At 35.0% G+C, this 27,027-nt stretch overlaps 1 protein-coding gene across 2 annotated transcripts in view; it reads right to left on the bottom strand.

The window, feature by feature from the left end:
• LOC101737202 (uncharacterized) overlaps positions 1 to 27,027 on the bottom strand; it is a 171,677-nt gene that overhangs the window by 9,351 nt on the left and 135,299 nt on the right. For both annotated transcript variants that reach the window (XM_038016666.2, XM_038016665.2), the window contains exon 3: positions 1,358 to 1,554. In XM_038016666.2, the coding sequence (XP_037872594.1) occupies positions 1,358 to 1,554 (197 nt within the window). The remainder of the gene's footprint in view (positions 1 to 1,357; positions 1,555 to 27,027) is intronic.

Below are 27,027 nucleotides of genomic sequence, written 5' to 3'. Positions count from 1 at the left end.
AACGAATAAAATCCAATGTACATATTATAATATAACATTATTCTGCACTTTCATTAAACAAAGCAATTCATTAGAGCGGAGAGCATTAATCGGGTGTAAAAATCGTGGAACATGAAATGAGTTTCAAATTGTTTAATGATCAAAGAGGTTTATAATAAAAGTATATACTTCGTTACGAAAGTCGCCTAAACTGTTTTTTTTTCTTCACTTTATTGTTATTATGAAGTTTTTATTTTTGTTTTAGTATCTAGTCTTTGTGCAATTATAAGTAAATTTAACAAATCTATCCCCTCTCCAACACTACATGACAACACTCTATCAAGAGTGACACGATTGAGAAGAAGAACCAATCTATATCTATATACTTTAAAGATTTTTGACTTTTTTGGCGGGAACGCGAGGAGTGAAGTTGTGTGAATTATTTTATTTTGTCTATTATAGTTTCTTCAGGTTTAAATGTGTAATAACGGTGGTTAATTAACTGTTTAGAATTTGTGAAAGTGCACAAATGTGGGAAAATGAAACAAAGCCGCTGGACGTAACTTCTCGGGATCCTCCAAAAAGTCCACTGAAAAATCTCAGTTAATGGCCACCATTTTACTGAGATCATATGTCATCCCACATCATCTCATTTAATTTCATCCCAGTTGATTAATGTCTCAAATTAATCATCTTCATTTCATTTCATTTCACTTCATTATATATTTTTTTCAAAAAATTAAGAATATAAATTAAAATAAGACATGACCTAAAGGTCTTAGTTACCAGGTCATAAAATCCTTTCAAAAAAAAAATTAAAGATTTTTGAAGAAATAATATACGATGTGTGGATGTATTTACCTAACTTTATTATTGTACTATTTACCTAAATTAATTGCTGCTTATTTAAATTTGTAATATTGCAAGTTTAACCGTAGGTCATCGTGGGTTAATAAGACGGTGAAGGAATAATATCGTATAATAAAATGAAACCTTGAAAACGTCTAAATTTGCGTAATTACTGGTGATAGGACGTAGTGTGATTTGTGAGCTTGCACCACAATACCTATTTCTGATACGGGGCATTCAAGCGTTCCGATTTGAAAGGTGGAACAAGGGTTATACAACATAGTTAAGACTACCATCTCATGCCAAGGCTTTTATAAAGGGATTCACAGAATAACGTTTGTAGGTTTCGTTTTACATTTAATATCGTAACATCACAAGAGCAATAAAGCAATTTTAAGCTTTGTAACACTGATATACTTGAAAAATTTAGTGGCAATAAAAAAAGAAAGAATAGTCGACGTATACCTATATATCATGCGAGATCTTCTTGACTAATTTGTATAATGTTAATTCAATGGTTGAAACTCACCTATCATAAGTAGTAACAGTGTCAGTGGTGCTCTCGGGTGTGGTCTCAAAGCGCCGAGTACTGCACCGGCGGCCACTAGACACGCACCAATAACTCCTAAGAACAGTACGCAGAGCCTAAGAGGAGGTCGGCCGCAGCATGACTTCGGAGCGTTGCCTTCACCTTCGGAACAGGCATAGGCTGCTCCTCGACCCGATCTGAAATAAAGATAATTAATTATAAGTTAAGAAAGGTAGATACAGGAAAGGTAGATGGCAAACGTCGCAGAGGACGCAGTGCCACGAGGTGGTCGGACCAAATACGATCTTCTCTAAACATCAACTTCCGCAATGCCCTTCATGAAGCTAAGGATCGCAGCAGATGGGAGGGAAATCGTACGGGAGAAACTGATGCAGCAGGGGAGTCACGACCCTCAGTAATGAGGAAAACGACACAAGGAGGGATAAGTTAAGAAAATCGGAATAGTCGGAATATTTAGCCAGTAAAAAGTTTGTAGTAAATCTTTTAGTATAAATTATCTTTTTCATCGCAAACTCAAATCTAGATTGTCTGCACTATAATGACTATCGGGAACGCATTTTGTCGGCTACCGGACAGTAATATGATATTTATTGTCAGTAAATACAAGTTTCGAATTGTATTTCGAAATTACATCACCGATCGAGTAGTTTGATTACCGTTCAAGTTCGATTTTCTGTAGAAGTCAATATCTTTATCAGTAATGATATTTGGTATTCGGGTTCTGGACGAAAGATATCAGTTTATTTATCTCTATATATAAAAATGAATTGCTGTTCGTTAGTCTCGCTAAAACTCGAGAACGGCTGAACCGATTTGGCTAATTTTGGTCTTGAATTATTCGTGGAAGTCTAGGGAAGGTTTAAAAAGTGAGAAAATATAAAAAAACTCGGAATTATATAAAAACAAACAATTTTGTTTTTCCTTTGATGTGTCCCCTTGATGTGTCTTTTTTATTGATTGGGGCACTACGAAGTCTGCCGGGTCAGCTAGTTATACGAATAAATGTATAAACTTAATAAATAAACGTATTATTGGTCTTTGACTAATTTTAGTTACGGATAGAATAGTTTTAGTTACAGAAACAAATTACATATATGCGTATTCCCATTTTTACTTAATCTTATATCCTATAACCTATACAGGGGATTTCGGGGGCGATAAATCGATCTAGCTACGATTTATTTTCAGAAAATGTTGTTTTATTCGTGTTTTCAATAATCAACTTTATCGATAATCCAATTTATGACTCTTCCCGACATCTATTGGCGAATAATAATACTATTTTTTTTAATTGAGAGCAACTAACTGCTTTAAAGACAATAACACTGGTATATTTCATCATTTTATCAATATGTAATTCGTATTTAAATAGAATTTCTAAAAAACACAATTAACAAACAAAAAGAAAAAAACCGGGCAAAGCTCGGTCATCATCTAGTTTTTGGAAAGAGGTTAGTTTGTGTAAAAGTATGAAATCATGTCAAAGGTAAATTCTACTGTTGTATTAAAAACGCCTCTACAAAATTACATTTAAATTTTCAACGAACGTGCATTCGAGGTTTACGTAAACATAGCACGTACGTTTAACGAAGTAAGCATACAAAAGAATTGGGGCAACATTAAAAGCTAAATTTTCTAACAAAGTGCTTTTTATTCGGGAAGGTTTTTTTTTTTAATTCTTAGTAGCTACGAAATTTATACTGTGATTCTTATACATACTCCTTAACACATTGTAGTTAGTCATTAATCTTAAACAAACGTATGGTCAACATTATTGTATTTTATTTTTAAGGTTTTCCCTCGCTTCATCGATATTGAAGAGCTGGTCAAATCTTTTTTGTTAAAGGTTTAAATATCTAATAAGAAACAGTAGTTGAGAGATTTGGTTTAGGCTTGCTAGAAGCATTTGAAAAGGACAATCAAAATGGTTAATCTATTCTCGAGATTTCAAAATATACATTATTATAAACAAACAAATTAGATGGTTAATGTAACAAAAATGCGTAACCACAAAATAAATACTTTTATTTCCAGCACATCAAAACGTTAAATTTTAAATGATACAAATGCAAGTTAAATTTAATTTAGTCAGTAGGTAAATAAAACAGAAAGTTCAATCAATAATTTTTTTACTGCATTTTTACGCAAACAGATAAGGTGATAAACCAAAAAATGTAAAACATTTCAACATAACAAATGAACATAACCTCTTTTTTTATTGCTTAGATGGGTGGCCAAGCTCACTGCCCACCTGGTGTTAAATGGTTACTGGAGCCCATAGACATCTACAACGTAAATGCGCCACCCACCTTGAGATATAAGTTCTAAGGTCTCAGTATAGTTACAACGGCTACCCCACCCTTCAAACAAAAACGCATTACTGCTTCACGGCAGAAATAGGCAGGGCGGTGGTATCTACCCGTGCGAACTCACAAGAGGTCCTACCACCAGTGATTACGCAAATTATAATTTTGCGGGTTTGATTTTTATTACACGATGTTATTCCTTCACCGTGAAAGTCAATCGTGAACCTTCGTTAAGTACGTATTTCATTAGAAAAATTTGTACCCGCCTGCGGGATTCGAACACCGGTGCATCGCAACAACGAATGCACCGGACGTCTTATCCTTTAGGCCACGACGACAATTAATATTGCAGACATACATATTTAACTTCGCCACCGTATACTCCAAATAAAGCATTTTTGGAGATCACGAAATAGACCACTTCGATTTTAATCTCGAAGACACAAATTCACTTTTGTATTACACTTCTGTGTAATAATGTGCTTGTTTTGATGATTCCTCCCTTCCTATTTTTACAATCTACTTCGGTTTTAATAAGCGTTTTACGAGGTACTTAACGTTTGCGTGAATTTTTATTATTATTGTATTGCCAAGGAATGTCAGTTGGAACGCTACGACTAGAGATGTGGTGAGTTATTTTTCAGGTTTTTTTTTTAAACTTAAACAGACCATCGAACACGCGGCCCATCATTGTTAAGTAATTACCGGAACTCATAGTTATCACAACGTGAATGCTAACACTTATCTTGGAATATGAGGTCGAAATCTCAATAGCTAAAGGGTTTTCTCACCCTTCAAACCGACATGAACAACTGTTTTTGTGTACTTTAGGTTTTGGTAATGTCGACGATATTTAATTGGAGAGATCTACATTCAAGGGCTATGCCAATATGTCTATACATATATTATATATGTATGAAAGAAAACGGACGGCATGTGTGGATTTCCATTTTTTTTTATTGCTTAGATGGGTGGACGAGTTCACAGCCCACCTGGTGTTAAGTGGTTCCTCGGAGCCCATAGACATCCACAACGTAAATGCGCCACCTTGAGATATAAGTTCTAAGGTCTCACTTATAGTTACAGCGGCTGCCCCACCCTTCAAACCGAAACGCATTACTGCTTCACGGCAGAAATAGGCAGGGTGGTGGTACCCACCCGTGCGGACTCACAAGAGGTCCTACCACCAGTAACGAAGTGAAGCGCTTTTATAGGAGTTTCTGTAAGTTATTAATAAATTAACTTAATTAGAATAAATCTGACCTATATTAACTCATAGAAGGTGCCGCGATACCGTACTAAATAAATAAATAAATAAAATATTTCTAACTTTCTTCTTCTTCATTGCTGATATAACTTTTCTAAAACACATACGTATTTACAAAAAACCGCATGAATCTCCAGTAAATGGATCGGGTTTTGCATTATGCATGCACCTAACAGCGCCCGTGTTTCCACATGATATGAAGCTTACGTCGCCTCTAAATCCCATTAAAGCTATTTCTATTTGCGTTTGAAATTGAACGACGAACTAGGATCCTAGATTATGATTGCGGTGATCGTATGAGACGTCTACTAATTCCTAATTCTGAACAAGTATTTTATTTACATAACTACTCTCGGATTTTATACCTAAATATAATTAAAACGCACGCAAACATAAAGAAAAGAATTAAAAGAAAGATAAATAGATGAAAGACAAAAAATGTCACAGTAACGGTAATTATGTAATATCTTAGACAAAGGGCAGGTGTAGTAGTGATGCGCTCTAGAATTATTCCAAATCACAATATAGCAATACTTCCATTGTTTGTTCCATCACCGGTTTCATCATCACCATCAACTGCAAGGAATCACTGCATTTCCCAATCACAGTCTGCCGTATTTTGCATCTTCAGTTTTTTCGTCATTAACGCTTTACTTCAAGCATTCAATGAAGTGTGAATAAGTAGAGAAAGTACTTGTATGTATTTATTTTAAAATACTTAATAAACCATAAATAGTACCTAGTTAAGTGGTACAATTTCCCGAAAAACCTAGACGTTGTAGACCCTTGCGTAATAGAGTCACACTCACTCGATGCGGGCTTTTCACTAATTAGTTCCAGGTTCGCATACAGTTCTGGCTAATAGGATAACTGTGTTATCTAACTTTTGTTGGAATGCTTCGTTTTTAACCAATTACCCTCTTTGTTCCTGTTTTACAATTTACATTAATTCAGACAAAAGCTTCTTTAAGCTGCGACAATCACGGGCTCCTAGCCGTGACTAAAATCTTAAAGTACAACTGAATTTATAAGCAACTAATTCTTTGAAGTTTATTACGTATTATAAATGGCTTACTGTAATCTATTTCATTGAATCAATGCACTATAAAAGAGCATCATTCAGTTCGTGTACTCGGCTGAATGCACACGTGTATGACGACCCCATAGCCCGGCCCCTAAAGGAAGAGGGTCCTTTCAATGTTGTAAAGGCTAATATTTTAGTATCACACACAGATCAAACCAATTTCCTTTTATCTTTGTCACGCTCCACGTTCTGCTTGTTCGCTTGTTTTCATTATTCGTCTATTCACTTTTTAATTTATAAAATGACTCTTTCATCTTGACACCCTTCTAATTGCATTTATTCCTTTTAACAAAAGACAATCAACTTTAATAGATTCGGTTCAAAAGTAAATATTAGTATTCCGTTGGCATCATTCAAAGTGAAGCTACTCGATCTGTCAAAGACGAAACATTTATCTTTTCTAGTGCAGTGATCCCTATAGATTTATATCACGAGTGTAAAAGTAACGAAATTGTAATTCTCATTGTATCAGCGTATCAAACGATGGTTGTCAGTCGGTACGATTCTCAGACGGTTTGATAAATTACTATCGGTACAATAACATTCATTTCGGTGCTCTGTCGGTTCTTTACTGTTTTTAAATCGACTAGTCATCTTCGACCTCGCTCCGGGCTTGATGAAAAACCTGTTTTCCGTTTCCACTTCACCGGTCGGGACCTTTCATAATATCAAAGTTTTTGCCATCGATTCATTTATATAAGAATTTTTCATTCTGTCCTCCGACTCACTCGCTAAAGGACTGATCATAAATCCCTAAATTAGGGGAGTAATGTTGTAATATAGAATAGTGCGTTGCCGCCATCTGGGCCCACGATCCGCTCCGATAAACCAAGGATCCGATGATTCACAATTTTATAACCGGGTAAATGGGTCTGGCCACGCGACGCAGAGCACTCAATGTGACATCGTTGATAAGTGCCGCTACAAAAACGTAGTTTGATCCTTTTTGTAATAGCTTTGTATTTAAAAGAAGAAAACAAACACAGAGGAACATCTTGAAACGTCTTGTCCTTTCCTCGTTATACAATAAGTACTGATGAGCTAAACTCACGTGTTGTAAGTTCAGTACAAAATGCAAATTAAGACCATAATGCCTAAAGTCTTCGACATTTGCCGACATCGTTTCGTCTCTAGACGTCACTTGAGTGCGTTATGCGCATATTAAACCCACATCACATCTCGAGTGTGCTCCGTAGCGCGAAATTTATGTCGTTAATAAGGGTTGGGAGTTAATTAGCTGATTTATGTTGTCCATATTGCGGTACAGCGGCACACGCGACATTATGACCCCTGCCATTGACAGTTTAATAGCCTCTTCGCTCAACACGGCAATGGGTCGTCATTTCTGCCTTCTGATTATGTTTAAAGATTATATATCATCGAGGTCTTGTGTGAACAAAAGCAATGAATTTGAAGACCTTCTATTTTCTGTCTAAATCTACAATGAACATTTTTACAAAAAAGATTACATGCTGTTTAGATGCCTGTTGCTGTTTTCTATATGATTTGACTAGCACATAAAAACCACTGGACCTTTTGTACTTGAAGACTTTGCAGATGTATTTCATATTTATAAATAAAATTGCTATTGTTACACATGTGAGCTGTCATTTCAACTGAAAATATTATATATTTAAAGCAAATTTAACACGGTTTCAAGCGCGGAACGCAGCCTTTTATAAATTTTAGTTTAATAAATTTTCGATATTAAATACCTCGTAGCGCATCTGAACTTTTAACTCTCGTATCGTGTCAATGACTATCGGTGTGGATCGCTTCTGACCCAGTTATTTTTCAGGGCAAACTTGGAACAGTAAAGATTAATTTTGTGCTGACACTATAACAGTACTGAAAGCATAGGTACCTGTTCGGGATTTGAAATAACAAAATGATCAATCGAATACCAAATTTAAAAAAAATATTTTTCTTTTCTTAACTCATAACGTAAAGCGTTTTGGTTCTTAACTTATTATTTTTAAAAGAAAACCTAAATCGTTAATTTTATTCCTGCACAAAAGTTTACATATGGTCAAGTTCTTGACGCTGAAGAAATTAGTAGATTGGAACAGTTTAGATTTTGGAAGCAAATATAGCTTTGTGCCTTATAATATCACTAACCTATCATTTCCCCGTGAGTTTCGAAAAAGGAGACTAAAAGATTTAACTGAGAAGTGGCAGTAGTATTCTCATAGTATTATACCAGCGTATTGTGGTGGTGCTAGACCGTATTGGAAGCATATTTCTGCCGTGAAATAGTAATGCATTCTCAATCAAAGGCTGGAACAGTCGTTTTAAATTATAATCATTGATACGTCAACCTTATATCTCCAGGCTGATTTGGACTTTCACGTTGTGATCTCTATAAGCTTGGATAATTAAAAAAGAAATAATGAGTTCATGATTTAGCACAATAAAGTATAACTTTTAAGTTAATAATAATAATAATAATAAAGCCTTTATTTTCCGAAAATTTTACATTTTAAGCTAATAATTTTAAGTAGATTAAAAAAAAAACTAAAAACTATATAACAAATTAAAACAAAATATAAAAATAAAATCTACACTTAAACTACAAAATGTCTCTTATCTCGGTGTGCCTTTCGGCAAAGGCCTCCTCCAACTCTTTCCACTGCTTTCTGTCTGCTGCTATTCTAACCCAAAGGGGTCCACAGGTAATTTTAAGTTCGTCCTCCCATCTTCTTGGTTTGCGACCTCGGCTCCTCGCTCCATCCCTTGGGTACCATACTGTCACCTGTTTGCTCCATTTTTCCTTTTTGCAGCGGAGCATATGCCCTGCCCATCTCCATTTCAATTGATCAATACGTGACAGGATGTCTGTTAGTTTCGTTTTGCGCCTGATGTCTACACTTCTAACTTTGTCCTTTAGTTTCAAGCCTAGCATGCTCCTTTTCATACCCCTCTGACATCTTGCTAGTTTGTCCCTATGATGTTTCGTCAAAGCCCAGGTTTCACAACCATATGTGATGCAGGGTAGGATATAGGTATCAAATGTCTTCTTCTTGATCTTAATGCCCAATTCCTGTCTTTTCATAATTTCTTTCAAGGCCCAATATTGTTTCCATCCGGTTGCAATTCTTTTGTCTATTTCTTTAGACATTTGGTCGTTGTGTGATATTATCTGGCCAAGATATACATATTCCTCTACATATTCGAGTTTCTGTCCATTTATGGTTATATTTATGGGTATTGAATTTGTCATCATTTTAGTTTTGCTCGAGTTAATTTCTAGACCCACTTCTCTACTTTTTTCTGCTAGGGTTTGTGCCATGAATTCCAATAGTATCGGATCCTCTTCTAATAGAACTAGGTCGTCTGCAAATCTAAGATGGTTCAATCTCGATCCGTTAATATTTAGCCCCAGATGTTCCCATTCCAATTTTCTGAACATTTGTTCTAGCACTGCTGTAAACAGCTTTGGTGACTTTTAACTTTTAAGTTACCTATCTATATATATAAAAATGAATTGTTGTTCGTTAGTCTCGCTAAAACTCGAGAACGGCTGGACCGATTTGGCTAATTTTGGTCTTGAATTATTTGTGGAAGTCCAGGGAAGGTTTAAAAGGTAAACAAATGAATGAAAATGCTCGGAATTAAATAAAAATAACAATTTTGTTTTTCCTTTGATATGTCCCCCTTCCGGACGGATTCCTTTTGTTTGTTTTAAGTTTATTTTATATAAAAGCTTAGGTCTTTTGTTTATCGATTGAGGCACTACGAAGTCTGCCGGGTCAGCTAGTTAAAAATAAAATCACTAAGTGACTAAGGTCATAGGAAACCCATATTGTCAATGTTTGCGTGCAATATGGAATTAGCTTGTGCCATAAAAATGGCAATTCCCTGTACAAACAAGCGTGACCCCCTCGTGTACAACCATCTGGGTACAGGCACGCTCCACCAACTTTAGAACGTATGAAAGGTAACGATCGTAGATGTAAAACAAAATCTTCTAGAATGAACCCTACAACTAAACGATTTAATAAACAAATTTCTGCAAGATAACTTCTTCTGCACTAATATATCGCTGTTAATAATTATCGATTGTCTAATCCGCTCTAACAATATATTATCCGATATAATTGCATAACTTCAATCCAGAAGTAAAATGTTAGCCGGCTTGCACTTGATATATTGATGCCATAGCTAACTTTGACCAGTTGTTATAATATTGAAACTAATATATTTTTTTTATATTTTTTTATTGCTTAGATGGATGGACGAGCTCACAGCCCACCTGGTGTTAAGTGGTTACTGGAGCCCATAGACATCTACAACGTAAATGCGCCACTCACCTTGAGATATAAGTTCTCAGTATAGTTACAATAATAACAGGACGTTCTAGATCTATAAGTCCATGTAACAACAAGCCCATTGAGTACGATGTCCGTCAGTTCTGGACCCACATCCTGTCTCGTGCGGGCACGCCTTTATTAAAACCACTACCTTGGAGCTAGCTGAAAGCTCTCGAGTACATAGCGAAACATAACGTTAATGACGTATAACGTATCAATAATTCTTGAAACAATACTAAATGTTCAGAATTATACAATTTGTCCGCGGCAGAAAAGAACCCGTGTGTGGCAGCGGAGAAAAAATCCATTAACGTTACTTTTAAAAAAAAAAAACATTACTTTATTTCTCAAAGAGAAAAACTCCATTAAAATAAGTGTCAATGTTGACTTCTTCAGTCGCGAACTGAGCCGGCAAAATAACGTACTTTAAAAAAAAACTTTTTAATCAATATTGTGCTTGCTCTGTCTTTTACGTTAATTAAAAATATTTTCAGAAACCTATAGCTGTGCTCTGTTTCCGTTCACCTTATTTACGTAATTATTGCATTGCGTTAATTTTATGTGATTGTGTAACAATTACTCTAGTCATTCGTTCGATGCCTCTAATGAACACTACGCTAACTCCAAATTCGTAGATTTACAGGAGGAGCGTTTAAACGAAAAAAGTAAATAAAATCTTTATTATTGCAGATATATTTATGGTTTTTTTTTTGTGTAACTAGCTGATTTACTCTTGCTTCGAACCCCATCAATAATGATTAATTGTAATCTATATATTAATACGCGAAGCAAAAACTTTGTATCCCTTTTTACGAAAATTGCGCGGACGGAGGAGTATGAAATTTCCCACACTTATAGAGAACATAGAGAAGAAGTGCACAATGCTAATATTTTTTTTAAATAATGCATAAAAGATACATTAAATCAATAAAGAAAAGATTACACACACTACATACCATGTATTTGACGCACACACGCATGCATACTATTTATTTTCAAACTTTTGTTCTTGATGTCTGTTGTCAAATTGAGAATAGAATATGGTTTGCCTTTGTTAATATTTTTTATAGTGCAGTCTTGGCGAAATTTGTGATTATAGAAGTATAAAATACAATCATAATAGTGTACAAACTTACAATTCCAATAAATTATAGTAAATAGTGAAGCGATTTGCGTGAAAAACGAAAATTTCAAAATTTCGAGTTAGAGTAGTGTTCATTGGAGGCATCGCGTTTGCTTTAACGAATTACAACCTACGTACGAACAAGAGACCAGCGCTGTTATGGACTTAACAATTAATCAAAACTTTTGAAATATCACCGAGTACAAATCGCGTTGGTGTACATTCCAACATCTGAATAATATTTTAACATTTAAAGTGAGATATTCTGTTCTTTTGTCATAAACTTAATTATTCAACTAGAATCAAGCTTAACTAACAAAAACACCTCTTAATTTAATTCATATAGCGGATTAGTTATATTGCGTATAATTTCAGGAGAGGTAAATAGATAATAAGGATAAGCTATCAAAATGTGTATGTGTATTTATATATAAAGCGTGTAGCAAATGTATTGACTGGTACAGTTTAAATTTTACCTAGATAACTTGGAATGTCCTAATTTTTTTTTTTATTGCTTATATGGGTCACCTTGAGATATAAGTTCTAAGATCTCAGTATAGTTACAACGGCTGCCCCACCCTTCAAACCGAAACGCATTACTGCTTCACGGCAGAAATAGGCAGGGCGGTGGTAACTACCCGCGCGGACTCACAAGAGGTCCAACCACCATTTTCGGGCACTTCTAATTCTTGCATCATCTAACTTGTTAAATGTGTGGGTGTGTATTTTAATGATAATTCATTATTATGGTAACGTCAGTATGATTTGATGATTAATCAAAAGGGTGAATAACGGGACCGCTCCATGGTTAATAATAAACTCATCACATTTTGACTCATTAGTCTTGCCTTTATAAAGCGTCTATTGATTTTTTAAAATCATACTTGTTTCTTTATTAACTCTAAGCTGATTTCAGATCAGACAGATAATCGCACGCCGTTTTGTTTTGGGATAGTAGTTAGTACGATTATCGCGTTCAACTGACATTGCCATGAAAACTCGCAAAAATCTAAGATGATGAAGAAAATATTTACAGATCACTTGTGCTTATTAAACTAATGCTTGTTTCGACTATTATTCTGAAACCCGTACATCTTTATTTTTCAGCCGCGAGTTTTAAAAAACTGGTTCTATGTATTGATTTTCGATTTATTTAAGACAACAAACTTAATAAACTTTTTTCGTTCCACTAGCAAATCCATATCCAAATTAATCAATAAAATATTCATTATAATTCAACTCGGCATACCAATTATACCCTTCAGTGCCGTTATATCTTTGAATCAATACTAGCATTATGTGGCTTTTGGACCACATTCAAATCTTTTTCTGTTGAATTAAGTATCAAATTTCAAACTCACAAAGCAAATATGTAAGTCGATGGTAAATAAACATAATTTCAGAGATAGCGCGGCTGAATATCTAGATTAAATGGTGTGAAAAAATAAACGTTTGGTTCTTTATGCCAAGAAAATTTACCGCACTACTTTTTCTTTATTTAAATTTTCATTGTCTTCATTCAAAATGATTAGGAGGATCACTAAAATCACAAGTCTATGATATGCGGGCGCTTATTTTTATAAATGATTAACCTTATTGCACACACAGTAAATCTCAATTTTTTCTAGTTATTGTGTAATAATGACAGGAAAACAAAACTTGAACGATGTCCAAATAACACGCTGTTTACGAAATCCCACTTTTTTTTTCCTTCAACCAAACATGGAGCCTATTCTCCAACTCATCATCTTTTATGACAACTTCATTTTGTCCGGGATATATCATATATCTTTCTCTAGCCTATAAGTTTCTTGGAGCACCGCTATTTAAGGGTACGTACACACAATCTATGAAATTGCGGTCTGACGTCCAATATGTTGCCTGCCCAATGTCGAGGCATTTCATAATTCGAGATACCTCGCGAGCGTTCGTTACAAAAGCATTTGAAAGATCCAATCTTTTAAGCAACGGTAAACATCGTATTCGGTATATCAGTTCTGAGAAAATCAACGATATCATCCTTCGAAAATATATGTTGTATTTGGTATTATTTGTTTGGAGAAATGATTAATCTATTTCAATTTTGTTTTTAGAGTCGTAATTTTCCTATAATGATTGGAAAGTTGGACTTTATATTAATTTTAACAAATAAGTAGTAGGCATTCGAAAGAAAAAAATGTATTTGAGATCTCGGTAATCAAAAACATTATTATCGATCAACATACATACAAACATATCTCAATAATTTCAACATAACGAGTGAAAACATTGATAGAATAAAATGTAATATTTACAAACACATAAAAAAAAACATAAATAATCGATATGCAGTTTATTTTTATGAATTAAATGGTGATTCAGGCCGTGGGTATTTATATAGTTATCAAGATAAGAAAGTGGAATTTTCTAATTAGGCGTGTTATAAATATTTTTCTATTTCGTGTTGGACAAATATTATTATTTAATATGAATCAAATTATTGTGAAAAGTAAACCTAAATAATTATGTCAGGATCAATTGAACCAAAGTTTGAAGTTTTATATTCTTTCATTCTTCACTAACATCTCAATAGTTATTTTAAAAATAGCATTAGACGAAATATTGTATTTAAAAAATTTGCTTCAAATACAAAACTTTCACTTTCAACAATGCTCTGTCCTCACTCAGATACGGTACATAAACAACCGCGTGGGATACTCACCGTGATATTAGTATAACTGCATGTATTGTTTATGTGACTTCGATATTTGCAATGGTACTAGGAAGAGGAAATTATGGAGACCACACATATGAATCAGGGCTGACGCAAGCTTAAAACTCATTAAGATCATTCTTCGTATTTTCGGTATGATTTAAATATTCGATACATCAATAAAGGTAAGTGATAGCCAGGTACTCCAGCAACTTCCAAGCTTTTAGCTTTACATAAATTATTCAGTTTTATGCAAATTCAAGTTTTTCTGAAATATCGAAAAATGATTTTTTCTCATTGCCATAGAGAATATTGCTCCATAAATTCTAAAATTCGAACGTTGCCTGCCAATAAATACATCACTCGGCACCCCTAAGCAAGACCAGCGTTCGCTTCACACGCGTGCTTGTCTTATTAGTGACAAATGAGGAGTCGTTGAATCTAAAAGTATTTGCTCGCACATCGTTAATTAAACGAACTGGTTAGTGCACTCAGTAGTGAGGTCAAACTAAGTATTTCACGAGACCCGTGTAACTTCCTATTGAGAGCCGTGGGATTTTTGCGAAACAAAGGAGATGTCGTGTATACCTCAGTTGTAAAAGTAACGAAGAAGGGTATAATTTTGATACAATAAAATCTTGACAAGTGCCTCACCACCCCATTTCTGTGCGTGGATGTTGTAAAGACAATTAAAGATTTTACCGCAAAGTTGCTGCCCCACGTTTGAAACCAGCATAATTAAATCACATTTGTTTGTGGAAAGGTATTAAGATTATGATACAACCACCCGTGTGGACTCAAGGTAGGTACAACCATCTGTCGGTTCCGATGTGGACAGGCTTTTCTGTTTGAAGGTTGTACAGAATTTATGCAATACAAAGGAGGCTTCGACTTTGATTTTTTAATCTATGAAAATTTTTCTGAACTCAATTTTAGTGATTGTGTAATTTATGTTTACATTGAATGAATTGAGTTTTTATTACAAAGCTAAACACGACAATATACCCAAAATAGGCAAACATGATAAATATACGATTAGAGAAGACATGTTTTACAGAACGAATCCTCTATCAGTGTTATCTGTCTCAATACTTGGAAGCCAAATGTAGGGGGATACGACCAGATTCGAGGACAATGTTAGAGCCTCGGAACGTCATGTTGAAATCCCGTGAAAATAAATTGGGGCGCACGATAAGCGCTCCCTTTGACGAGACTTGTCTTCGGATTAGGTAGTGAAAAATGATGGCTTACACACATATACGACGGGCGGAATGAACGTTTAGTAATTCCTCGCAAATAGAACGGTTACTATCCCTATCATTCTAGAGGTGTAAGATTGTCATACGATGTCCATGGTTTGATTTTGGATGCAAAGATGAAATTGAAGGTTTTAGTGGAGATTAAAGCTACTCACTGGAATTCATTCGAAACGAAATTGAATTTTGTCACTGAAAAAATAGAATTTGATTTATATTTCCATTTAAATAAACTAAATGGAGCTTCCACAAAGGTAAACTACGTAGAATGCCGATTCCTCTGGGAGTGCTCGTGACTAATGGGAGCTATAAGTATTATAGTGGTTGCTTCTAAGATTCCATACTACCCAAAATAAAACTGAAAAAAAAATCGGTTGTCTGAAGTCGGTTTTGCTAAAAAAAATTTTTTTTTTATTGTCTAGATATGTGGACGAGCTCACAGCCCACCTGGTGTTAAGTGGTTACTGGAACTCATAGACATCTACAACGTAAATTCACCATACACCTTGAAAACGTTGAACGTGACAACGTCATAAGAAAATACGCCTCAGAGCGAGGTAACGCCGCATGAGTCATGTTTTTTCGTGCGTGCAGCCGGCTCCATTGTCACGTCAAAAGCAATGGGACCGTCAATTCACCCAGAATCTTCCAGAGCAGCAACACTGCAATATCTTAATGCTTATTAGAACTGTGCGGTAACAGAATCGCCCCGTTGGCATTCAAACAAAAAGATAGATTAATAGAGCTATTAAAACAGATACGGATTAACTATATAAGCTTTATGCATGTGAAATATGCAAAATTGTTTTTTTGTGTCTGGTCGGCGAAATAACACGTGAGGCTGTTTCATGTGATTCGTGTTGCCCTCCTTTTTTTTCTCTAAATCCACTAACACCGAGAGTGGTTGAGAAGGGTGACACATGTCAAAATTCGAAATTTAGGTCACTTTTGTGGATCTAAATACACTTAGTCTAAATTGTGTCATTTATTTTTTTGTCAAAAATGGATATTATCAAATAGAGTGAATATTTTGTTCCTATGTTCATTCGATCTACACCTATATGCCTATAATCTAATTTTATGTCAAAATATTCTGTAATTTACGAATACATACCGGCGAACAATACAAATAGAAGATCAAATGGTTCAGAACATATAAAATTGACTCAAAAGATCCTACAATCGATTCCTTTTGAACGTTAACCGATAAATCATTCATCAATTTGCTGCACAGTTCTGTTCACAAGAATACCTGCGAGACATCCCTGCTTTGACGGAGCAACACAAATACCCAAACTAAGTTTAAGCGCGACTGAGTAAAATGTCTTGTAAACACAATAGATAAATCTAGCGCATCTGTTTTCTCTCGGTAGCGTGAATATGAAGGGTACGAGCACAATTAGTCACACGGGATATTTACATGCGTGACTGTTTACTCTCAGGCCTGCTTGAGTAATACCTCAATACGTGCCGTGAAATGTTTCATAACATTCAGCGTGCTGTACTACAACAGATGTTATTTTGGCCGTTAGGAGCGGATACGAAAACTTTAAAATAAGAAAACTTTAATAGCTGATTAGATACGGTACGGATAGAAAATATCAAGCAAAAAAAAAGTCAAAGATTTGTAGGTGAGCAACAAAATTAAAATCTAACTTATATAATATCTGATAAATTAAAAGTATCGCTGAATCGACTGACAATATTCGGTTTATATTAAACTATAACACGTATATTCGATTTTTTTGTTATAAACGAATAGATTTAGGAATTTAGAATTAAGACGTTCACATTTTTCTTTCGAAATTTTAAAGTCGTCGTGTTTAATTTGAATTTTATTATTCTTTACATTCTAAAAATTAAGCGTATGCTCTAAACTTTAGCCGAAAATGAGTCATATATGTTTTGATTGAATAGATGAAAATCATCTATAGAAAGAGGATTTTAATATCCGGCCGATATCTTTTCACGATTATTGGTTCTTATAATTAGAAAAATTATCCAGAATCCAGATCCGCTTTCCAAGAAAATAATAAGAAATAAATTAAGTTTACGACAATATTAATTTGCAAACCTTGGAAATTTGCAAATATTTAAAACTAAAATAGCTAATAGTAACTAAAAAATGTTGTAAAACAAAAATAGCCGAGATAGACAGTACAGTCTAAGAAAATAAAAAACCTTTGTATCGATTTATGCAACTTCAGAAAAACGTTCAACTTTGTTGTTTCATTAGCCCCTCAATTCCCGCCTACCTTGTTCTAGAATAATCACTGCGGTTGTACTGGATGATTTACTTAACGATATTTCATAATAGTATTTCCGGGGATTAACAACGCAACGCTGTCAGCGATGATTGACCAACACCCAAATCAGCGTTAATTGGTGTATTTAATTTCCATTCGAATGTTGTGTTTATGTAAATTGCTGATTTAAATTTGTGTAAACACAAAGCCGACAAAGCCCCTAGCTCGTACCCGGGCAAAGTTTTCTACTGATTCTTTATTCATTCATAGCTATTTCCATAGGAAACAGCGTAAGGAGCATTTGAATTTCTTATGGAAAACATTCTTCATTGATACGTATATTTGTTTACGCTAGAATTTACTTTCTGAATCTCCGAGGATGCATTCAACAAAATTGGTCTGCTATATTTTAGTAAAATGATATGTGCTTGTTTGAACACATGTTAACGTACCCACATTTATTGGAATAGAGAGATTTTGTTGGATTTCCTTTGGCAACAAAACAGTTTTAAGATTTTAAATGGTCTAAGTTAATCTTATAGTCTTAGATCAAAATAGACTAATTGGCATTATTAAACCTTACCCTTATTTGTAGCTACCATTTTATCAAACTTTGGTCACCATAAATCACATCATAAAGTACACAGTCGAACCTCATTTTTAGCATTTTATAAATATATATTTTTACGGTGAGCAATGATTACAATGAGTTTGGAATATAGTAATCTCATTTCTAATCAAATTCTAGCGCGACTTAAAGCAAAGGGGTTTCGTATCACACTTAAATGTGATACAACCAAAATTCTTTGACAAGTGGTGTAGTTTGCCGCAAACGGTCACTTCGTATTAAAGTTTACACTATCTAACCAACTTACGTTACCACTCAGGTAAAATCCTTTGAATTAGTTATCTGTGTACAGTTGGGTCGATGCGACCATACAAAGAAAATAAAGACGTCCCTTTACATAGTTTTTGTCCAATGCGAACCCAAGGGCTCTATTGGGATTCTTTGAGGTTGAGTTTTTTTATGAGGATCTGCACGCAGCTGCCGAACGACCGAAACCAGATGGATATATGTATCTGAGATCTTTTTCTTTTAAAATATCATAAAAAAAGCGACCCGCCCTCGCTTCGCTTCGGAAACTGTAATTTATTATTGATTTCTCCACTATTTAATGGATTTATTATACATACAAACCTTCCTCTTCAATCACTCTATCTATTAAAAAAAACCGCATCAAAATCCGTTGCGAAGTTTTAAAGATTTAAGCATCATAGGGATAGAGAAAACGACTTTGTTTTATACTATGTAGTGATCTTGCACTTCTCATTTGAGTGTTTCATACGTTAAGATTAACGTTATTCAAACATGCAAAGACGATATAGTTAACTATAATTTTTCCCTCTGTTTGTCAACTAGAGAGAATTACAAGAAAATATGTACCTACATTAGATAAAGTGATTATTCTAAATTATGGATCTAAATTTTATTATATTATTAATTTTAACGGCTAGTTTTATATAAAATGATGCTATTCCTTCATCGTTACCTTCATATTCAAATAAATTAAAAATTAAATTGGTAGGTACTTGCCGATTTTGATTCGACAGAGTTTAAGCGCCGCTGTACTTACGATACAAGTATACTAAACCTCAAACCCATTAGGCCACAATGTTTGAGAACAGAAGGACTTAAATTGCAACGCAACTTCGTAACCCGGGGTATGCGGCATCACCTACGTTAAGAGTCTATGGACTCCAGTAATAGTTTAGCATCAGCCAAGAACCAGATCGCTCGTCTAAGGTTTGTCCATCTACGTATATAAACAATCAGCTAGACACTATTAAGTAAGTATACTTTCTTGAATTTGACCTAATTTATAAAGTAAGACCGTCCATTTCGAACCTTTTAGAATAAACGAAGAAAAAAAAGGAAGAAACGAAAATTACGAAGGTCTTTACACAGTGCAGTTAAGAGTAAGTAAATTACGTACCGATGGGCGTCCGCTGCCCGTATAAATGTCGGCAAATTGGGGCACCCTCGTCTATTGCCACCCTAATACGAATGGAGTGGAAACATGTCCGAATTTCGACCACTCTGATACATTTGATTGGGAAACCGAATGCGCGTACATCTATTTACTTGAAACCGTAACAAGAGGCCACCGAATAAAGGAATATTTTATCTATTTTGCCAAAGAACAAGCGCTTAAAACTTTTATGTGCAATTTGTTTTTCCCTGTCGAATTTGAATAGGTATTGAAAGCATACTAATTTTACAAAACGGATATTTTTATGAATTAACAACGAAATGTTATACAAATACGTTTCAATTGGAAGTGGAACTCATTACAACATTTTGGGCCCATTATAAATCAGGACTTTGTACAGGGACAATAAAAAAAAACATTGCAACCTCAATCACAATTATTCAGAAGAATTGTATTAAATTTATCTTCTTTTTTTTCCCGTTTTGTAGCTTTTCCCCATATTTTTAGGAAGAGAGAAAGAACGTCCTTACCATCCAGATATTCCGGCCCTCAATTCAATTTGGCATCACGCTTCGGGGTGATGAAAAATTTCCCTTTCAAATTATGAATTTGATACCGTTGTCACGAGCTTCATCAATTTAATTACGGTCAAATTTATTTTGGCTATATTAAATTCGTTATACCACTCCTTATAGACAGAAGGAAATGTAGGTAAATTTATCAAAATTTACCCTGAGATCGTTTGAGTACTTGTTATCGAAAAAAGTACTTATTATGGTAACATTAATCAGTACATTATGGCGAACCTTGGGAGAGGTTTATGTCCAGAAGTGGGTGTGCATGAGCAAAAAAAAGGACTTATTGTATTTGATCATACATTTTAAATTATCCATTCCGAATATTACTTATGCTATTCAAACATTATGCCCTGTGGTATTTCAGAGTCGTAAACGCCATTAAAAACAACAAAACATCAAAGTCGCTAAACAAAAGCAAGAGGAACCGGCTAGTTTCTGGATGTAGTATAGAACCGAATCACTGACTAACAATTCACTAATTGGTGAAGCACGGATTCACAGTTTCCGTGTAGGCGCTTTGAATTAGAAAGGAAGGAACTATGTTGGTACTCGAATTATCATTTTTATTTAATCTTAACAGTGCTTTTAGTCATTTGAGTAACCCAAGATTATCGTCACACTAAATTTTCAGTCAACCTCGAGCTAAATATTTCAATTGATATAGTATTTTAGGCACCTAAATTAAATTGTATCTTCCTATTAAAAACTGTATTTTAATTTGAAATTTGAGATTTAAATTTATTAAATGTGTTATGAACAAATTATTATTTATAACTTTTTAAATTATTATATATTATTATAGCGGGCCGCTCCGGCTCCGCTCGGGTCCTTAACAAAAATTTCAACGATATTTGACGTTGTATTATTTTTTTAAATAAAAGAACACTTATTGCGGCATAACCACAATAGTTAGACATATGCTGTTGCGACACTTTTTGTAATTAATAATGTGTTCTACAAAGTCGTAGTACATTATTTTATTCTATCATCAATTGTTTTCGCAGGGCAAGCGATGTAAAGAATATTTTAGGTAATTTTTTTAACCCTTGGGTTACATGATTGGAGTTTTAGTAAGGATCCCTATTTTTTTCAAAAAAGATTATAACTTATGTCACTCGGGAAAAGTGTAGCTTCCAAACAGTGAAATAATTTTTCAAATCGGTTCAGCAGTTTCGGAGCCTATTCAATACAAACAAACAAACAAATCTTTCCTCTTTATAATATTAGTATAGATTACAAATATGAAGAAAGCGAATGCGAAGAAGCAAACGAAATTAAGTAACGGGCAACTAAAATCCATTTCATTACATTCAACACAATGAAGAGAAAATAAATGTTTAAAATATCAATAAAATGTTACTACAAAACATAGAAGAAGCCTATAAACAAAAAAAATAGCAATTAACATTATAATAACAACGTTAATATTTATATACCTCTTATAATAATCCAATTAATTTTATTGAAAATATGAGCACGTGCTCTGAATTAATTTCTTATTCGTGCTTCACATATGAATTTGTCTTAATTTGTAGGTCTGATTAGAGTGAGAGAAGCGGAATGAATTGAAATGAGATTTAAATGAGACGTATTTCATAAGGGCATTAATATTAATGTGTTTATTAGTTAATTAAAATTAGCATTGGACTATTAATCTCATTTTAACATACTAGGATGTTTTGATGGTGTGGCGAGCGAAACTAAAAAGTTTTAAGCTCGTCAATTTACAAAATTACTTAGTATGACAATAATGTGTACAATTGTCAGTGAAATATTTTTCTTTAACTAAACTGAGATCCGCTGTATTGATATACAGTAGAGATAATTAAAATCCACATAATTATAGCCAATGAACTATCCTCCTCGGCTCCACAGCTCAATAAAAAACGCATCTTCAAACATCATTTTAGGAGTCCGTGAACGTTAATCTGTGGCTTTATTACATGTACTCCTTCCACTACTGAGTGACGACATTTGTGGCAACGGTATCTTCTGTCTTCAATAATAATAAATATATTTTTTTATTTCCCTCGTAGGCAGACGAGCGTACGGCCCACCTGATGGTGAGTGGTTACCGTCGCCAATGGACTTCAGCAACGCCAGGGACAGAGACAAGCCGCTGCCTACCGTACCTGCGATATTTAGAAACAACGATTTTTCAACTTTCTATAGCTTATCTATCTATCATGTGTCATTCGCTCTATGATTCGTCCCAAATCTGGACACATTCATATCATTCAATGTAATTCTCGAAATGCTCGCATAACAGTATTCCAAACTTTATGTACATTAGTATTAACAGGAGCTCAACCCCGTAAAGGCATCTTCAATTCTAGTTACTATATCATTTAGCTAACGAAAACTGAACCAAGCAAATTAGAGAAATTAACATCTAGAAACCGCTGCAGTAAATTTGAGGTTACTTTTAGTTAAAGACGTCCAAATATATAGCAGCAAAACTGTAGTGAATGTTATCAGACTTGCGGTTACACTAATAGCGCAACGAGGAAAACCAGCCTCGTCGAGAACATTGAACAAAACGACGACCACGACCCGAGGGATTATCTCTATGCTATTAATCATCCCTACAGGTATCGATGCTTCGGTATCGCCAATAGACGGGCTCCGAGCTTGTAATCCCTGGATTATCTGACTATACTCATCTATAGGGCAGTTTGGTAAATTGAATTTTTTAAGGCTTTCACTTCGAGTGTCTTTTGTATCAATGGAAATAATAGTCATACGGCAAGTGACTTCCGCCGAATTATGTTTAAAAACCACCCAAAAAACGGTGCACATACATAGATAATTGCGATTACATATTTTTCAAATGAACTTCTGTGTGACGCAAACGAGCCGCGTTGTAATTATGTACATGCAAACATACGGTCATTAAATGGAACATTACGCGGTGTTGTGTGAGAGATGAGCATTGTTAATCACAAAACAAAACTCGTGTAGAACGCCATTAGGCATTCGTTATGAACCCGGACACATCAAAAGCTCCATTAGGTTACATTTTAGATTTTGTAAACCTTTCTAACCTCACCTATCCGTAATTTAGGGGTAGCTAACATACAGCACAAATTATTTGACAGATGACTGAATCTCGCTAATATTTTCAAGATAAATTTGCAGATTTACTCTTACAAGTTCCGAAGAATAATACCTGGACCGTCGGTCTACCGACCAATTGCAATGGCTCGGTGCAAAATTTTCCCTTTGTTGATACCTCCCAAACTAGGTTTGATTATTGTAAAAACCACATAAAAAAGCTATCAAAGGCCTCCCGAAATCTTACGATTAATATTTAAATAGCTCTTTTCTTTCTAAAGAAATACGTGCTTATACCTGTTTCCTCACAATTATCAAGATGAAGGAATAACATACATAAATAAGTCATGTTTATAAATTTCGTGTAGGGCGTAGTTTAAGTCCGCGCAACGGTACCACCGTCCTGTATATTCCTGTTGCGAAACTATCATGAATTTCAGTTTCAAGAGTTAGACAACCTTTACTAAAAACAACAAAATATTGACTCTAGTGAGTTCTGCCAAACTAAGCTATCTTATATCATATAATTATGTTGAGCAAATACGGAAAAATGTTATCGAAAGGGGACAAGGCTCTCTAAATATGTTTTATCATGTCAATTTCCTTTGTGGACTTGTACTATTGTGAAAGTGTAATCTTGTGCAAAAATAGGTGTTTGTATGTAGGTACATTTAGCTGTGACTAACTTTAACTCACCAATCTTCCATAGGAAAAATATACATTTCTTATGATTGTTCTTACTATTTGAAAGAATGACAACCTATCTATGTTAGGTCTAACTCGTGTTTTGCATATCTGAAAACCACATCCAATGCGATTCAGTAAATACGGGGATAATCGCAAACGTCTCGACAAATCTCTTTAGGAATTTCATCATCATCATCATTCTGTTGCCCTCTCCTAGTCACCTGGGGTCGGCGCAACATGTTTTCTCCTTCCATATTCCCCTACCATATACCATTTCTTCGCTCACTTCCCTCTCACACATATCGTCTTTCACGCAATCCATCAATTTTTTCTTAGGTCTACCTCTTCCTCTAAAGCCTTCCACATCCATAGTTAAAACTCTTAACAACCTCACTGTCATTTCATCATATGTCCATACCATCCCAAACGCTCACTTCTCAGCTTCTCTGTCCCAGGTGCCACTTTCAGACTTCCTCTACCGTGCGATGGGTGTGTGTGGTGGGCGCCAGGAATAATCACAGCACAAGCTCAGCTCATGGGTACTCGTAGAAGGCGACTAAAAGCCTAACCAAAGCCAATACAACGTAGGCCCAAGGTCAACAAAAGCATTCCCAAGGAGGGCTGACGACAGGCAGGCGACCAGTCATAAAATTTTTGTCAAAACTTAGAGCAACATGAGGAATCCATTATAAATATTTATAAACAGCTAATATTGATCATCATTTTCTTGATATGCATTTCCTGTTATCGTGCACAGTTTAAATAAGTACACCTTGTACAGCAAATATTTAAGTATCTATATGATCAAAGCTTAATAAGATCGTTTAAAGATAAAACTGTACCTAGAGTATTATTTTATTTTAGTTGTGTATGACAGTTAAAAATGAACTTTTTCTTTTGTAAGTTAAGAAGTTTGACCACGAGTCAGTGAAGGCCAGGTTTGTTCGACAAAACCGTCAAAGCGTGACATCCAGGATGGACTGCTTATGCAATTCACACGGGTTTATTGAGGGCGGCACTTCCCGTCCCTTCCACGGCTATTTTGAAACACCCACTGAGATTACTAACCAATTTCGACAGACTAACATTGACAATTCAATGACACTTTCAAAATCGAATGAAATTCAGGCATTTACTACATTGCACACGATATCATTTTGTATGGCTTTTAACTAAATGATAAACATATTTTTGAAGTCGTCGTGGCCTAAAGGATAAGACGGTCCGGTGCATTCGTATCTAGCGATGCACCTATGTTCGAATCCCGCAGGCGGGTACCAATTTTTCTAATGAAATACGTACTTAACAAATGTTCACGATTGACTTCCACGGTGAAGGAATAACATCGTGTAATAATAAAAAATTAAACCCGCAAAATTGTAATTTGCGTAATTACTGGTGGTACGACCTCATGTGAGTTCGCCCGGGTAGGTACCACCACCCCGCCTATTTCTGCCGTGAAGCAGTAATGCATTTCGGCTTGAAGGGTGGGGCAGCCGTTGTAACTATACTGAGACTTTAGAACTTATATGTCAAGGTGGGTGGCACATTTACGTTGTAAATGCTGGTCCACACATCTCAGCAATAAAAAAATATATTTTATAAAAATAAAAAGGTATTTAAGTAAAATGAATCGTTTCGCAATTTTAACTATTAAAGTCATAAATAAAATCGCTTTATTAAATGAGTCAAGTTGAGAACTAGACAAATCGCGTTCGTAGGAGGCACCCTAAAGTAATCATTAGGAAGTTTCATTCAATCTTTGCGAAAGGAAAACAGACGCCGTCTCCATTCGTATTTGGACGCCGGAGCTGCAGGAAAATTTAAATTATCTTGTTCAAACTTTGTTAATAAAGCTTCATTGTCTTATTATAGCTTCGTTACTAAATAATGCTTCGCCATTTATACCATTATACTTCTGTCATTTTAGGAAGTGTCGCTGGACGGACGTGCTCACAATGCATTAGGTATATATGGATAGTGCTGCTAAATCTCATAGGCTTCACAAAAAATGCAACCGCCAATCATTAGACAAAAAAAAATCGGTTGTCTGTAAAGTCGGTTTACTGACGATAGTTGAATGTGACAACGTCATAAGAAAATACTGATGGAATGGTTTCATTTTTCAAAAGAAAATTTTAATCTTATTTGTTTGATAGATATTTTGTATGGATTTAGAGAAGGAGGTAAATGGAAATCACTATTGAATTGATTCTTCGAATCGCCGCAATTATCGTTGCTATAAACAATTGACACCACATTCACTTTTCACTGAACTTCATACTTGACGAAAATATGTAAATGTATTATTGTATAGCAGCTGTCCACGCGGCTGCATCGCTCACTCAAGTAGGAGAGTGACAGATGTCGAACGCTGCCGAACGCGGAGGCCGATTGTGCCTCTTTGTCGCTCGTTGCGCACTCTCGCTTGCACTTCAAGCCTTAAATAGAACGCCTCAGAGCGAGGTAACGCCGCATGAGTCATGTTTTGTCGTGCGTGCAGCCAGCTCCATCGAATTATAAGACGTCAAAAATTCATTCACGATGACAACGTAAAATAGTCGTTTTACACTTAAGACCAGAGCGCACAAAAACTGGTGATTAAACCAAATCATCACCAAATTTCAATATTTTTGGAACAATTTCGTTTTTGTAGTCCAAGATAATAATAATATAATGTTTTAGATCGATTTGAGGCACGCCTTCATAGTACAATCTTACTGTAACGACATCGGCGGGTCGGCGATCAAATTCGTTGATACTGATAAATCGTTCACATTTGTTGCTGAACCTTCACGAAACGATCTAAGGTCGTAATACGATATGCAATTTGTTCTGCACCAACATCCATCCACCTTTGGCAGTTTTTCTACAAAAAAATCCAGTGCCAATAAATAATCGAAAGATTGTCAATGGATCACATAAAGCACTTGTCCGTTTCTAATATTGATTTATGGTGACAGTCGAATCGGTAATTTAATAAAGTACCCATACCTTTAATAATATATATGTGTATATAACGATCTCACGGGCTATCTGATGTTAAAAGACTGAC

Source organism: Bombyx mori, chromosome 17, assembly GCF_030269925.1.
Source record: "Bombyx mori chromosome 17, ASM3026992v2".
Classification (NCBI taxonomy): Eukaryota; Metazoa; Arthropoda; class Insecta; order Lepidoptera; family Bombycidae; genus Bombyx; species Bombyx mori.
This window is presented reverse-complemented; position numbering and strand designations above follow the sequence as displayed.